Source organism: Mytilus galloprovincialis, chromosome 5 (assembly GCF_965363235.1).
Source record: "Mytilus galloprovincialis chromosome 5, xbMytGall1.hap1.1, whole genome shotgun sequence".
In the NCBI taxonomy this organism is placed as follows: Eukaryota; Metazoa; Mollusca; class Bivalvia; order Mytilida; family Mytilidae; genus Mytilus; species Mytilus galloprovincialis.
In genome coordinates, this window is record NC_134842.1 from 21,733,651 (window position 1) to 21,750,849 (window position 17,199).

The following is a 17,199-nucleotide window of genomic DNA, read 5'->3' on the forward strand; positions in this document are numbered from 1 at the left end:
CTAAGCATCATTGAAGAAGACTTTATTGAATACAGTTTATTTTTCCAATGATACCAATAAACGCCTTTTTCACTAATCTTTCCTCCTACTATATATAAACCATTCAGGTTGGAAAGTCCACAATTGGTATACCACCAAGCACCCTGTTTGAGTATTCCACATTTTTTTTGTAACTGCTATGTGTCCATGGATCATTATCTCTGTCATTGGTAGTAAAGAGTCATCAAATGTACCAGGATTATAATTTAGCACGCCAGACGCGCGCCTCGTCTACATAAGACTCATCAGTGACGCTCATATCAAAATATTTATAAAGCCAAAGAAGTACAAAGTTGAAGAGCATTGAGGATCCAAAATTCCAAAAAGTTAAGGCTTGTCCATTTTGGTAATCTAGGCTATTCCCTGTTATAAGTAAAACAACCAAATCGTATCAAAACGACGTTTTTGGCTTGCAACGCGAAAACTTTACGCCTATTTCGACGTTTGGGATGCGTTTTTTTTTTAATTTTCAACACCAATTTGAATAAAGTTAACCGGAAAAACCCATATCGATGACCTTATTATAATTTTACATCATAATGACCGAAATTTATGTATCAACACCATCTAGTTTTTACCAACAAAAATCTATTGATTTGGTGACTTTTAGAATTATTTTAGAACGTAAAAACCAAATTGATGACTTTATTATTATTTTCTCTTCTTTTGTTCTATTTTCACATTTCTTTAGTGGTGTAATGAAAATGCCTCAAATCATCAGTGAAAATTCTATTCCCACGCAAATGATTGGTCGAAGTTAATTATGACGTTAACTTTTCTTAATTTATTTAGAACTTCCTAACTTTGATCTTGAGATATGTTTTTTTTTGGCTATGATTTCAGACAGTAATATTGTCGTGCCCAACCAACTCTATTTTAGAGAAATTAGTCACGACCTAAAAACTAAGGACTTCAAAATTGATTCCGTTATATGTAAAAACATTCAGTTAGGTAAGGTGATATAATATGAAACACGATTTTGCCTGAAGATGCCCTTTTTAGTATATATTATTGATACTAATATTATGAATCAGTTATATCTTACCAAATAGTGCTTCCCTAAACTATTAGGTAATCTAACATGAGGGATACTAAGTTATCAGCTGTAAACTAATTAGTAAATTTTTACAGCAAATATGCAATAAAGATATCGATACGTTTAAAAAAAAATGAATAGTATATGATACAAATGTCAACGCACATGATTTCAAAGAAATGTCAAACACAATGCATAATATTCGGGAATCAGAAACTTTTAACCGTTAACGAATCTTATTTCATAAGTTATCTTGGTGGTTCCGGTTTCCGCTTTTTCATATTTTTCATGTTATGATTTATTTGTAATTGCTTTTCTTTTTTATAAATTACAACTCAACAGCATTTCCGCTGTATCCAGCAGCAGTTAGTCTATAGATAGTAGAGGCACCACCAATAGCGAATGTGGAATATTCTGCGTAAGCCTTGTCACCATAAAAGTCGGTTATATCTATTCGTAATTCGCCTTTTCCAGCTGCAGTCAATGTATGTATCCGTTGGTTACCTATAATGATTCCTAGATAAGATTAATAAATTTGCTCGAAACACATTTGATGTATGTATTTTGAACTGAAGTACTTTCCTTATTTAAGTAAAACGATATGCATTTTTTTGCATGTCAATTGAGTCAAACATTTGACTAAAGGTCATCGAATTTTAACATAAGCTTGTTCATGACCAATACGCAGCGACAATTCCGATTTCCAAAATCTTTCTGATCGATTTAATTTATGTCATTTACATTAAGAAACAGTACTAGTTTTTTTCTGTAAACCTGTGTGTTAGACAAATACACAAATGCAAAGTTGTGTTGAATGTTATAAAGTATTCGAATGAATTATTGATATCAATATTTTGTTCAATCAATATGCTTATAAATATTTACTCACATGTAAATACATATCGATTCTACCACTGTATCGAGTTAGACTTGTACCCGGTCGTAATTGACAAACTTATTATTTGCAGATTTCGAAGACATACTGAATATTTAACCGAGAGAATCAAACCAGTATTGACTACCGACCATACAAGGTATGTATAGCAAATCAAGGTAGTTTGGTAGTTAAAAACTTCGTAGTATCGAATATGATACGATATTCATACATTCGAGACAGTTTATTCTTCAAATTTAAAATGCAATGCTCGCCGAGTATTTCAGGGGTTTACAATTTACCTGTCGAGAGTGGATACATATCATGTTTCACAATATTTGGTGGGGTAATCTGTTTCTCTTATTATTTTTAAACGATATTCAGACAAGTTAAATCCTTCTTTTCACATGATCTGCAAAAATATGTGTTCTTTGTATATGACGCAACAGACATGGTTGCATATCTTATGACAATATAAAATTTCAGAGGAATCAAGAAAATGTTGTGTCATGATTGAGTTTTGACCACTGAAGAATCAATATCAAACGAACCACGCGATGTTTAAACTAAAGTCATCTGCAGGTCAGGAAATGATAAATCGTTTAAGCAATAGAGAAAAATAATGATAAAAACGAAATTAAATAATAAATGGTATGAATGAAATTAGGACTACTAGTATTATAAATTTTCAAATGGATTCTCATAACATGATTTATTACAATTCGACTTTCTCGTCATATTCAAATGATCTCTGATGATAAAGGGTTGTAAATTTTGTACTGTTCCATTTCGATGTACGTAAATAACAATTACCGTAAGTGAAAAAAGGATTATTGTTTGTATCAATCCGTCGTAAGCCTGCTCTCACTATTTTGGAATACTTCAATTATGGTAAGTTATACTTTGTATTTTAACAAATTTAGAGCATTTACCTAACCAAAATTCAGCCTCAAAACTCCCAAATCCATTCTCATACGCCTCCCATCCTCTGTAAAAATCTGTCTTTCCATTTAATCTTTTCTGAAACACCTAAAAACACAAATATATTATGAAAACAGTAGAATAATTTGTATGATATAATGTACATATTAATAGAGAATTATTACGTATCAAAATCGTTTTCAGATCATCTTAATTGTTTATAAAACAGCAATTTGATGAAAAAAAATTGTGTGTGTGAAAAAAGGTTAATTCTACAAATTAGAAGGAAACATTTTGCAATAAACAACTGAATTTTTTTTTTATCCGTCTTTCCCAATATCATAAGATTAAAGGGAAACATCACACACTCGGTACACCCATTTTTAAGTAATCTTTCAGTTGCTACTTTGCTCACTTGATAAATGTCTAAGAATAATATCTACCGTTCAACAGCTCATTTTGCATAAATAATCGAACAATCATTACTAGGATAAATAATTTGGAAACAATTCTTTTTAAAAAACCCAGCCTGTGTTAACATTGTTAAAAAAATCCAAATGTCAGGCAAATTATAATTCTTTTGAAACTATAAAGTACTTTTATCCATGGATTTTTTCCACAATGTCCTTCACACAAGACTCTCAATTTGCCAATTACCAATTTGATATTGTTTTTTACACTTTTTACACGAGTTGTTTTTCTTTTTAAAAAATAACTATCGATATTGAAAGTTTTTGAATGAAATAGAAAAAAAACAGATAACACATATTATGCACTGATTATTTTGCTATTTTACTGTTAGTTCTATATTGTCCTTGTGTTGCAAATTTTGTTTATCCTAAGGTTAGATATGCATAAATAATGACAGGTTAGCTGATTGGACAAATCAAACTTGTTGCTATGGGTGACAGGTCGAAGTTGAAGGTGTCATATGCTTATTTATTATTGTATCACAAACCAATTCACGTTATTAATTTAACAAAAATGCCATGCTTTACGCACCACATGCCTGGAATTGATGTAAGGCTAAAGAATCCCAAACATCTAAGTAGAACAATAAAAAATATATAACATTTACCCACTCTTTTTTTATGCTTAGGAAACTGACTAAAACCAGGATCAGTTTTCATGTTGATATCGCACTAATATATTCTCCGTTGATATGTTATTGACAATGTAAGTTTAACACCAAGATATTATCACTATCTAACTAAATATGTTTTTCGTGTTAATTTAACCGAACTCTCAATAAGATCATTACCGTCCATCCGCCGTTGTCGGTTTCAAAGTCACAATATACATCAAATCCAGGTTCTAAATGTTTGGGATATATCTTATAAACTCCGTTTCTTTTATGCAATTTGAAATCTTTGCAATCAATTGAACGTTGATTGGGATCTACTGTTTTTCTTGAAATAAACGCAATAATCCGAATAAAGGGTTCTTTTTATCATTTTTGAAAAATATCAACAATCTACATGCGTCCTTGTTCATAACATTCAACAAAATGTATGTAAAAATGTTTTTAAATTGTCATTACAGTCAATATTGTCGCGAAACGATTGACCGTCCCTTTGGTATCTTTCGTCCCTCTTTTTGCACCCCTCGTAATTTTTTAACAAACCCATTCGCGGGTGTAAGTTTACGGAATATTTAATATATTTACATTAATTAGTCATTTTTGTTATTGATCTGAGTGTATAAATTAAAGAAATTATCATTAATCAAATCAATAATAACACATTTAATAAAAACCCTATACCTCTATGTTTTAGAGGACACAACTATCTAAATGCAGTTTAAAAACATAATAAATGAATTATATGAAGTGAGCTTTCGTTACGTTGAAGAAGTAAAGCTTTTTATAAAATGCAACGCATTACACGTTACAGTTTATGAACCAAAGTGGATAGTTCTTTCGTTAACATGACACCACTGCTCCAATTACGGTTGCCTCATGTAAATGCAAACAAGTCGACGAGGACAGATGCATCGTTTTTGTTTTCAACGGGGGACTGGATGATAGTTGAAAACGCATTCACTCACCGTGTCGCATATATGTTCTCAGCCTTAAAAATAACTTCTTTTCGATCAGAATATATTTGTCTAACTATTAATTAATAACTTCTTATAACAAACTGTTTGTATCAACGTCGACATTTCTTTTCTTGATTGAGAAAATGATTACCTTTTAATCTGGGAAAGAACAATTCCATCTTCAAAAATCATTATTTTCCTCAGTGGTTTTCAGAATTATTTTTTCATTGTATGGAAGGGGTGTCTTTTTATCTTTTTATTCGTTGGTTTTGCTTTCCCTTTTGTATTCACCTATATGATGTGGACGTTTTTCTTCGATATTTGGTTACGATCCGGCTTGGAAAACCTAATACGCAAAATTTACTCCAAAATACCTAAATGTAACCGATTTATGGTTATCCATGAATAAAAAAAAAACAAAGGATAAGATATTGAAGGTGCAAATTAGACAAATATGTATACGTAATTTAAAACTAATATGTACTATTTAGGTTAAAGTTTATCATGCATTTTATTAGTTTCAATCTATGTTTCGACTATACACGAACTGTTAAGTTGCTGTCCAAATTGTTTGCCTATCTATACTAACACCATATATATCTTTTTTTTAAATAAATTGATTATTTGTTATCAATCAAGAAAATGCATGAACTATTATCCAACGGTCATACGCCAATAGGTATCAACATTTGGCAACGTATAAAATTGATGAAACTTTCATGATCTTGGTTAACGAAATGTTACATTTCAAAATGATTCATATGCACCAATTTGGTTTCTTTAACCGAAAATATCGAAATAAACTCCCGCATAGTCGACTACAAATTTGTTATCCAATATTCTTCCTCAACCCTATAATTAGAATGCATAAAACATTTCCAAGGATTTTAATCATATACTGACATGATGCATATCATATCATCATATTATGTTTATAGATTATTGTAATTATCATAATTTACATCCTATCATATTTGTTTAATGAATTTATTATTTGTTTTCTCAATGATATCAGAATTTTGTATTGGAGGACCCGTGGGTATCATTTGTGAATGAACTGTGATCTTTAATCGACAAAACACGTATAACTAGAATGCTTGGATTAGGAAAACATATTTTCAAATGAATGTACATCGCTTACCCCGTTGTTTTGCCACCTTGCCGACCATTTCATTAATGTAATCAGTTGACTGATCTGTCAAGTTCGTTTCAAAATAAGCCATTTGTGATTTCAAATTATTCCTGTTTACTTCCAACTTTTTCATTTTTGCTTCAATTGCATCACTTACAAACTGCTTAATACGTTCGTCTGCTTTTGTCATGTCTAAGGTGGCCACTAATGGAGCATTCTGATTATCAAGTAACCGAACCTCTACATTCTCAGCAGAATTTGATGTGGCCGTTGATGTCAGCACAAACAAAATGAGTACATAAATCCACATTTTGAACATTATTATTTCTCCTTCTTTAAGTTGCATGTGGCAATTGTGAATGTTATCCTAGCATTGAAATATCTACTTCTTATACTTATATTTATTCTAAAATCTCACGTTTTGTAGGTATGTCAAGTACTTTGTTTTTGTGTCCTAGCTTATCTACACTTTTTTATAATATAATGTTTACTTTCTCAGCGATAGATACTTGTGATATGCTTGCAGTTTATGTTTTCTTTCTTACTTGTGTCGGAAGAATAAAGTTTTTATCAAAGTGTTTAGTAAAAGATCTTTCTTTTTCCTGTAAGAATATTTATAATTTAATAATATTTGTATTCCTTCTATCACAAAATGCTTGATGATGAATAAAACAGAATGTAAGGTAAATGTCAACGGAAAGCAACCTAACGACAAAAACAATCAAAAGACATTATGTCACAGCCTATATATAATCTGAGGTTATATGTCAGCAGTTCTTGCCTTCTTTCAACATAAAGACATAGGAATTTCAGTTAGCATAATTTTGCTATACTTTTATCTTCTTTTTTTTCTTTATAATTGCATTAAATCTTATCTTAACAAAATTAAGATCTTCAAGTATATTAGCCTAGAGCAAAGGAAGTTGTACAGTTAATGTTATGAAGAAGAACGTTAAAAAACGGAGTGCCAATCGTTTAATTGCAAATAATTGAGAAATTTGCTGAAATGTTCTCTGCGTGGATTTTTGTTTTATACACACACATAATGTCTGATTAAACACATTTTATTTTTGCGGTTATTAATATGTAAACAAAGGGCGACTAACTCAAACTCTTATTGAAAGTCCACAGTGCTGATATGTAAAGTTTGTGAGTCAGTGACCTATTTTGTTGCAAAATTGTGGTCCATTTTATCAAAATGAAAGTTTATCAATTTATAAATGTGTCACTTTTCATTTCAAATTCACTTCTTGTTCTCTCTTTGTCGCTTTAAGTGCATCACTTAACAACTACTTCGATTGCACAGTATCTTCTATATTTTTTAAGTTTGCTTTAATTGCACCATTTACATTAAGATTTCATAATATTCTCTACTTTTTTTCATTTGTGCTTCAATTCTATTACTTACAAACTGCTTAACACGTTTGTTTGCTTTCGACACGTCAGAGGTCGCTACTAGTCGAGCATTTTGATTATCAAGCAATCGAACCTCTACATCATCATTACAGTAAGATGTAGTTGTTGATGGCACAACACAAACACTGAAAATGCATAAATAAAGACTTTCAACAATATAATTTTTTCTTGGTTGTGTTGCTTGCGGTAAATTTTACGGGATTTTTAGCATTGATACTATATATTTCTTATTCCTTAGTTTCATTCCAAATATGTTTGTAAATTTGCAGAGTACTTCTTTTTCTAGTTTCATAGCGTTATTAAAGTCAGCTGTCTTTTTCAATCCAATATGTACTTTCTCTGTTATAAATAGTTGTGATGTAAATGCAGTTTATGTTTCGTTTAAATTTCTTAAGTATGGATCGGAACAATAAAGTATTTTTCAAACTTTATGGTAAAGTATGTTTCTCCTTCTTCGTGTATATTTGGAGTTAAATTATATGTGTTTCCATTTTTTAATCTATACATGCATAGAATGTGAGTTATACGTCATAGGTAAATAAAGACAACAGTAGTATACCGCTGTTTAAAATTCATAAATCGATAGAGAAAACACAAATCTGGGTTACAAACTAAAACTGAGGAAAACGTATCAAATATAAGAGAACTACGACACAACAGAGATACAACACCGAAATGTAACACACACAGAAACGAACTATAATGTAACCATGGCCATTTTCCTAACTTGGTTCAGGGCATTTTATGAAAAAATGGTGGGTAAAATAACCAACAACAAAAAATACAAAAAGACATCAATGTGACCTAATAAGTATGTTTGGGGGCTTTTTTATAATCCGAAGTAATATCTAATTAGTACACCCCCTGCTAATTTCCTTACAACAAACAGGTTTTATTTATTTCCTGAATCTCAATAAACTTAATTTGACTATATTAGTATTCAAATAATAAGGTTTATATTGTTTAACAAGTCTTGGTTTTTCAGATAGTTGTACCTCGAGCATCCCTGAAAAGATGTGTATGTTTATTTCATTAGCAACACCACGTGCCTCCTTAGTTTCTAGCGATAATTTTCCATGTGCAGCGAGTAGCATGATATGAAAAATTTTCACAATAAAATATCAAAGGAAAAATGAACAAAATAGCGATAGTATATTTTTAACAAATCATGCTGACATCTTTGTGAAATACATTTTGTAACACATATTTTTACTGCGATGTTGTTGCTCATATCTGAATATCAATGACTTGATATTAAAATGAGACTGTTTTTACAGATTTTGGTATCTAGCACGTAATTAAGTTTGAAGCGCTTATGCTAATATAAAAGATAATAAAAAAATAAATAAAACAAATACTAACATCCAACAGACAAATGTCTTGTAAACATTTGAAGTAGGTTATCTGGCGGTTTGTAATACTTAAATTTTTTTAAATGCAAATTAATTGGGCGAAAAACGTGGAATGGTCAAATGTATTTCTGTATTACTTGATAATTGATATCATCACCTGTTTTACTATAATCCATCTTTTCTATCGATATCTATACATGTATGTCTATGATCCTTGTTAAATACAAACTTACTTTTACTAGCTGAGTGAGTTAAAATGCAAGCTATATTCAAACTGTTTGTTACTAAAAGACATTGTTAGATATTACGTGAGCGAGACGATTAGGAATTTCCACAGCAAGTTGGATACTAAAACTTAGATCGGTAAAATAGACAAATTCTTATTCAAAATGCATCAAAAACTTGCAATGATATCCTGCTAATTAAATAAAATCATACAATGCAAAACGAAATGTTTTAGACTAATTCTTTATTTAAAGCAGTAATAATAATTGACATACGTATGTTATTACAATCTTCTTATCATCATTGAAGAAGACTTCACTGAATAGTGGTTATATTTCCAACGATACCAATACATTCCGCTCTGATTGATCTTTCCTCCTTCAATATATAACCCATTTAGGTTAGAATATGTACAATCTTTATACCACCAAGCACCATGCCTTAAAATTCCACAATTGTTTTCGTATTTACCGTTTGTCCATGGATCGTTGTCCTTGTCTTTGGTAGTAAATGCTTGACCATTTTGGTAATTCAGGCTCTCTCCTGTTATAAGTATAAGATACAAAAATTAAAAAAAGATTAGTTTAACGGTGTCAGGTAAAACTGTAAAACCTTTCTTAAGGATGTACACCTCTGAGGAGCCAAAAATTTCAAGAATTAAACTGTTTTCTTTACCTGATTTTTGAGTTTATAAGACTGTAACAAAATGATTGGTGAAGAAAAACTCATATGGTGGTGCACTTTTTTTTGCTACGGCCCTTTGAAAATGTCCAATTTTGATGATTTTTATAGTTTTCATCGATTTTTACCTATTTTTGGGTTATTATCTTGAACAAAATAACAGTTCCACAATTAAACTTTTTTTCATACTTTCTATAAAGATGAAGTGGACCAATCTGAATAAATTTTACTTAAAAAGGTAGGTGTTAATATAAGAAAGTTGTATCATATTTTGACGCTTTTTTGTGTAAAATTTACCATGCTGTCAATTTTGTATTTTTGTGATTTTTCGAAGTTTTAAGAACAAAATGCATATTATTTCATTTTTTTTTTGGTTAAAAATGATTGAAAAAATACATATCTAAGTAATTTGAAAAGACCGAAATGATATGGGATGTACACGATTCTTGTAAAATAGTTTTTTGTATCCCTCAACCATTTTCTCAAAATTTTGGCTTAAAATACTGACTTGATTGGTCGTAAAATTTGAAAACTGGATTACTCAAAAACCATTCATTGTAAATACAGTTTTTTCACCGAGTTATCTTTGATTATAATATTTTTAAAATTCATTGATATTTTCAACTTGTATCATGTTTTGGAAATAATTAAAGAACGAGATTTCAACGAGACTTAACGAGACTGAAAAGTCAGAAGAATACATCCTTAAGATTAATGTTTTGAACTAGGAAAACATGGTGGAAAATGGTGGAAAACATGATTATTTCAATATTCGATGTAGTAAATATACCTTTTGACATAAGCGTCAGGTAACCGTCGTGAACAAACATAAATTCGATGGTCACTACTAATCAATTATTCAATCAATCGCGTTGCCCTTCATTTACGGCGATGGGTTATTAAATAAGGTGATATCAATTTTGATTTTTGTATTTAGTGACTTATAATAAAATTGAAAATGGAAATGGGAAATGTGACAAAGAGACAACAACCCGACCATAGAAAAAACAACAGCATAAGGTCACCAACAGGTCTTCAATGTAGCGAGAAATTCCCGCACCCGGAGGCGTCCTTCTGCTGGCCCCCAAACAAATATATACTAGTTCAGTGACAATGAACGCCATACTAATTTCCAAATTGTACACAAGAAACCAAAATTAAAATAATACTAACAAAGGCCAGAGGCTCCTGACTTGGGACAGGCGCAAAAATGCGGCGGGGTTAAACATGTTTATGAGATCTCTACCCTCCCCTATACCTCTAGCCAATATAGAAAAGTAAACGCATATTTATATCTTTTTCACTATGAGAAAAAAAATGAATATCGATTTAAGTATGAACCTATTTGGTTGCCATATCAATCAAATATATAAACTTTAGAGATAATCAATAAAAATTGCAGTATATGCTTAATTCAGGTGATCTATAGCTACATGTATTAACCATCTCTTATAAACTATTATTTAAAATGGCTATGAGATATTCCTACATGTTTGGCACATCCAATTGTCGCCCTAAAATTACAGTTTTACAGTTGGACATCTAGTGAATGAGTTCATTAGAAAATTTATTCGTGTGTGAAAAAGTCGAGAAAATCAATATTTTTATAAAATCATGGCCAAAAGAGACACTAATCAAAAGTTCTTTCGTAACAATTCTCATTACTGATTTAATTCTTTAAAAATAGTTTCAAAATTGAAAACAACACGTTTAATAATTGCATGCGTCCGAAGCGCTTTTCTGGATTTACCTTCATCAGGAACGCTCAAAGCCAAACATTTAAAATCCGATGATGTATAAGTACCGAAACCGTTGAAGCGCTATACGTCACAAGTACTTCAAATAAATAGCCAAATTAATCTAAAGTCAACTTTGCTCGAGGATGTTCAAAATTTGTATAGAAAGTACATTAATCGATTTGTCATAAAGTAATCAAATCTCAAATCTCATATCTCATATCTGTCGACATCTATTTTTGTTGTAATGACATTGAATATCATATGTTCACCGACTTCGCTTTTTGTGTATTAGCCAATCTGTTAACTAGTAGGTCCTGTAAAAACGTACCAAAAAGATTTTTTCGGCTTACAACGCTAAAACGTTACGCCTTAATGTTTTTTTTTTTCAACACCACTTTTAAAAAAGTTAACCGTTTAATATTTTCTCTAATGTTGTGCTATTTTCACATTTTTTTGAGCTGTGTAAGAAAAATACTTCACATCACATGTGAAATATCTGTTCCCAGCAAATGATTGGTCGAAGTTAATAATGACATTGAATAAAGGCAACAGTAGTATACCGCTGTTCGAAGGTCATAAATCGATTAAGAGAAAACAAATTCGGATTACAAACTTAAACCGAGAGAAACACATCACCTTTAAGAGGAAACAACAAAACAACAGAAACACTAAAGTGCAACAAGAAAAACAATACAATGTAACACATTCAAAAACGAACTATAAGATAACAACTGCCATTTTCCTCACTTGGTACAGGACATTTTAAGAAAAATGGTGGGTTTAACCTGGTTTTGTGGCTTTCCCGAAAATTTTCTTAATTTCATCTGAGTTTGCTATTGTGACGTCATTAAAAAGGCGTCGGTGCCTGATTACGTCACACATACAGAACACAATTTTTTCGAAAATCTTTAAAAAAGAATGATAAGTATCATTTTAAAAACACTCCACTACTATTACTCGTGTATCACAATATGTTTTCGATCTCACCAGTTAAATTTTAATTATTTTAAGCCTCGAGCTTTTAATATTAAAATTTAACTGTCTCTAGTGGAGAAATATCGTAACACATTTGCTGTAGTGATGGAATCTATAGGTTACAATACACCATTAAATTTTATGGGCGCAGCCATTTTATGAGCATAACATGGTATTCAGAATTAAGAGTATGGCTAATCCTGATTGGTCGATATGTGCGCCCGTTATTTTTTATTATTAGAGACTTCGTGCACTCTGCTTTATACAAAAGGCAAAATAAAAATTATTCCGTAGCCCTAAAGGCACTGAGATGACTTTTCAACGCTAGGACAAGACACATATTTTTAAGGGCAAAATTAATAGGCATGGGAGATAAGTACAAAATACGCTAAGAAAAGCAACGCGAACCTATATTTTTTGGACCAAAAAATACTGTCCTAATAATTTTTCTTTGATTCTGGCAAGGTTTCGTTAAGAAAATCAACTTTCTAAAGTCTGTATCTCGAAAAAGGCTACCATTGTCGCCTATGGGGAAATTAATTGTTTATTTTAATCTATACAGCATCGACATTTCTTTATCATAGTGCTCAAAAAGTGTCAAAAACAGCCATATTACTTGACATTTGATGTGAAACCGTATTTTTTGGTGACAAATGAAATATTCATTATCTTGTTTTTAAGCTATAGTCTGTTTCATATTTGTATTGCGTTTTACCTTAGAAACAAGGGTGGGCTCGACTTTTGACTTACTGTGGAGCGAATATGTCATTTTTTGAAGTTCTGTTGATTTGTTCGAAAAGAGCAAGTACACATCTAGAGTTTGCGAATATAAATCGATTTTTAAACATAACAATCTCGACCCAAATGCTGTTATCGAAATTACCAAATTCAGCGAAAATGTACGGAAATGATCCCCTTCGAACATTGAAATGTTCACACGAATAACAAATAAAAGAATAAGAATAGGCATGCCATATTGTAGTTAACAAACAGTTATCGATGTTAAAACACAAATTTTTACACATATTCCATATTTTGAAATGCTATAGTCTGTTTCAAAAATGTACTTTTTTCCGAAAATGGTTTCATTTAAAACTGTTGTTCGAAATTCACCGTAGTAGTTACATATTGGATTGGTTTTGGTATCAATATAATCAGTACTTGATGATATATAAAGAATCATTGGAGAAAGTAGGCATAATCTTCAGGCCCTTTTTAGCAGTACCGCATTTACTCAAAAAAAGAGATTTTTTTTCTTCACATTTTTCGACTGGGGTCACCTCCGATAAAAAATTGTGAAAATTCAGAGAAGATGCCAGAATGTTTTAAAGATGATTTATTTGTGGCATATATATTTGTGCATCTAACGCACTATGAATTGCACGATACAAGAAAGTATTAAATACCGTATAGGTTACAATACACCATTAAATTTTATGGGCGCAGCCATTTTATGAGCATAACATGGTATTAAAATTAAGAGTATGGCTAATCCTGATTGGTCGATATGTGCGCCCGTTATTTTTTATTATTAGAGACTTCGTGCACTCTGCTTTATACAAAAGGCAAAATAAAAATTATTCCGTAGCCCTAAAGGCACTGAGATGACTTTTCAACGCTAGGACAAGACACATATTTTTAAGGGCAAAATTAATAGGCATGGGAGATAAGTACAAAATACGCTAAGAAAAGCAACGCGAACCTATATTTTTTGGACCAAAAAATACTGTCCTAATAATTTTTCTTTGATTCTGGCAAGGTTTCGTTAAGAAAATCAACTTTCTAAAGTCTGTATCTCGAAAAAGGCTACCATTGTCGCCTATGGGGAAATTAATTGTTTATTTTAATCTATACAGCATCGACATTTCTTTATCATAGTGCTCAAAAAGTGTCAAAAACAGCCATATTACTTGACATTTGATGTGAAACCGTATTTTTTGGTGACAAATGAAATATTCATTATCTTGTTTTTAAGCTATAGTCTGTTTCATATTTGTATTGCGTTTTACCTTAGAAACAAGGGTGGGCTCGACTTTTGACTTACTGTGGAGCGAATATGTCATTTTTTGAAGTTCTGTTGATTTGTTCGAAAAGAGCAAGTACACATCTAGAGTTTGCGAATATAAATCGATTTTTAAACATAACAATCTCGACCCAAATGCTGTTATCGAAATTACCAAATTCAGCGAAAATGTACGGAAATGATCCCCTTCGAACATTGAAATGTTCACACGAATAACAAATAAAAGAATAAGAATAGGCATGCCATATTGTAGTTAACAAACAGTTATCGATGTTAAAACACAAATTTTTACACATATTCCATATTTTGAAATGCTATAGTCTGTTTCAAAAATGTACTTTTTTCCGAAAATGGTTTCATTTAAAACTGTTGTTCGAAATTCACCGTAGTAGTTACATATTGGATTGGTTTTGGTATCAATATAATCAGTACTTGATGATATATAAAGAATCATTGGAGAAAGTAGGCATAATCTTCAGGCCCTTTTTAGCAGTACCGCATTTACTCAAAAAAAGAGATTTTTTTTCTTCACATTTTTCGACTGGGGTCACCTCCGATAAAAAATTGTGAAAATTCAGAGAAGATTGCCAGAATGTTTTAAAGATGATTTATTTGTGGCATATATATTTGTGCATCTAACGCACTATGAATTGCACGATACAAGAAAGTATTAAATACCGTATAGGTTACAATACACCATTAAATTTTATGGGCGCAGCCATTTTATGAGCATAACATGGTATTCAGAATTAAGAGTATGGCTAATCCTGATTGGTCGATATGTGCGCCCGTTATTTTTTATTATTAGAGACTTCGTGCACTCTGCTTTATACAAAAGGCAAAATAAAAATTATTCCGTAGCCCTAAAGGCACTGAGATGACTTTTCAACGCTAGGACAAGACACATATTTTTAAGGGCAAAATTAATAGGCATGGGAGATAAGTACAAAATACGCTAAGAAAAGCAACGCGAACCTATATTTTTTGGACCAAAAAATACTGTCCTAATAATTTTTCTTTGATTCTGGCAAGGTTTCGTTAAGAAAATCAACTTTCTAAAGTCTGTATCTCGAAAAAGGCTACCATTGTCGCCTATGGGGAAATTAATTGTTTATTTTAATCTATACAGCATCGACATTTCTTTATCATAGTGCTCAAAAAGTGTCAAAAACAGCCATATTACTTGACATTTGATGTGAAACCGTATTTTTTGGTGACAAATGAAATATTCATTATCTTGTTTTTAAGCTATAGTCTGTTTCATATTTGTATTGCGTTTTACCTTAGAAACAAGGGTGGGCTCGACTTTTGACTTACTGTGGAGCGAATATGTCATTTTTTGAAGTTCTGTTGATTTGTTCGAAAAGAGCAAGTACACATCTAGAGTTTGCGAATATAAATCGATTTTTAAACTTAACAATCTCGACCCAAATGCTGTTATCGAAATTACCAAATTCAGCGAAAATGTACGGAAATGATCCCCTTCGAACATTGAAATGTTCACACGAATAACAAATAAAAGAATAAGAATAGGCATGCCATATTGTAGTTAACAAACAGTTATCGATGTTAAAACACAAATTTTTACACATATTCCATATTTTGAAATGCTATAGTCTGTTTCAAAAATGTACTTTTTTCCGAAAATGGTTTCATTTAAAACTGTTGTTCGAAATTCACCGTAGTAGTTACATATTGGATTGGTTTTGGTATCAATATAATCAGTACTTGATGATATATAAAGAATCATTGGAGAAAGTAGGCATAATCTTCAGGCCCTTTTTAGCAGTACCGCATTTACTCAAAAAAAGAGATTTTTTTTCTTCACATTTTTCGACTGGGGTCACCTCCGATAAAAAATTGTGAAAATTCAGAGAAGATTGCCAGAATGTTTTAAAGATGATTTATTTGTGGCATATATATTTGTGCATCTAACGCACTATGAATTGCACGATACAAGAAAGTATTAAATACCGTATACAGCATCGACATTTCTTTATCATAGTGCTCAAAAAGTGTCAAAAACAGCCATATTACTTGACATTTGATGTGAAACCGTATTTTTTGGTGACAAATGAAATATTCATTATCTTGTTTTTAAGCTATAGTCTGTTTCATATTTGTATTGCGTTTTACCTTAGAAACAAGGGTGGGCTCGACTTTTGACTTACTGTGGAGCGAATATGTCATTTTTTGAAGTTCTGTTGATTTGTTCGAAAAGAGCAAGTACACATCTAGAGTTTGCGAATATAAATCGATTTTTAAACATAACAATCTCGACCCAAATGCTGTTATCGAAATTACCAAATTCAGCGAAAATGTACGGAAATGATCCCCTTCGAACATTGAAATGTTCACACGAATAACAAATAAAAGAATAAGAATAGGCATGCCATATTGTAGTTAACAAACAGTTATCGATGTTAAAACACAAATTTTTACACATATTCCATATTTTGAAATGCTATAGTCTGTTTCAAAAATGTACTTTTTTCCGAAAATGGTTTCATTTAAAACTGTTGTTCGAAATTCACCGTAGTAGTTACATATTGGATTGGTTTTGGTATCAATATAATCAGTACTTGATGATATATAAAGAATCATTGGAGAAAGTAGGCATAATCTTCAGGCCCTTTTTAGCAGTACCGCATTTACTCAAAAAAAGAGATTTTTTTTCTTCACATTTTTCGACTGGGGTCACCTCCGATAAAAAATTGTGAAAATTCAGAGAAGATTGCCAGAATGTTTT

The 17,199-nt window shown here is 31.2% G+C and overlaps 1 protein-coding gene and 1 long non-coding RNA gene across 4 annotated transcripts in view; both read right to left on the bottom strand.

The window, feature by feature from the left end:
- The window catches only part of LOC143075388 (microfibril-associated glycoprotein 4-like), a 121,721-nt gene that overhangs the window by 77,085 nt on the left and 27,437 nt on the right, over window positions 1-17,199 (bottom strand). The window contains exon 5 of one of the 3 annotated variants that reach the window (XM_076250777.1): window positions 9,262-9,575. The exons of the other annotated variants lie outside the window; for them this stretch is intronic. Within the exon in view, the coding sequence (XP_076106892.1) occupies window positions 9,316-9,575 (260 nt within the window). The 3' untranslated portion in view covers window positions 9,262-9,315. Of the gene's footprint in view, window positions 1-9,261; window positions 9,576-17,199 lie in introns of those variants that run through there. 3 annotated transcript variants of the gene reach the window in all.
- On the bottom strand, window positions 1,421-6,341 carry LOC143075397 (uncharacterized). Its single transcript, XR_012978303.1, has 3 exons — window positions 6,197-6,341; window positions 2,882-2,978; window positions 1,421-1,579 (listed from the first exon to the last, which is right to left on the bottom strand). It is a non-coding gene; the product is annotated as an uncharacterized LOC143075397 (long non-coding RNA).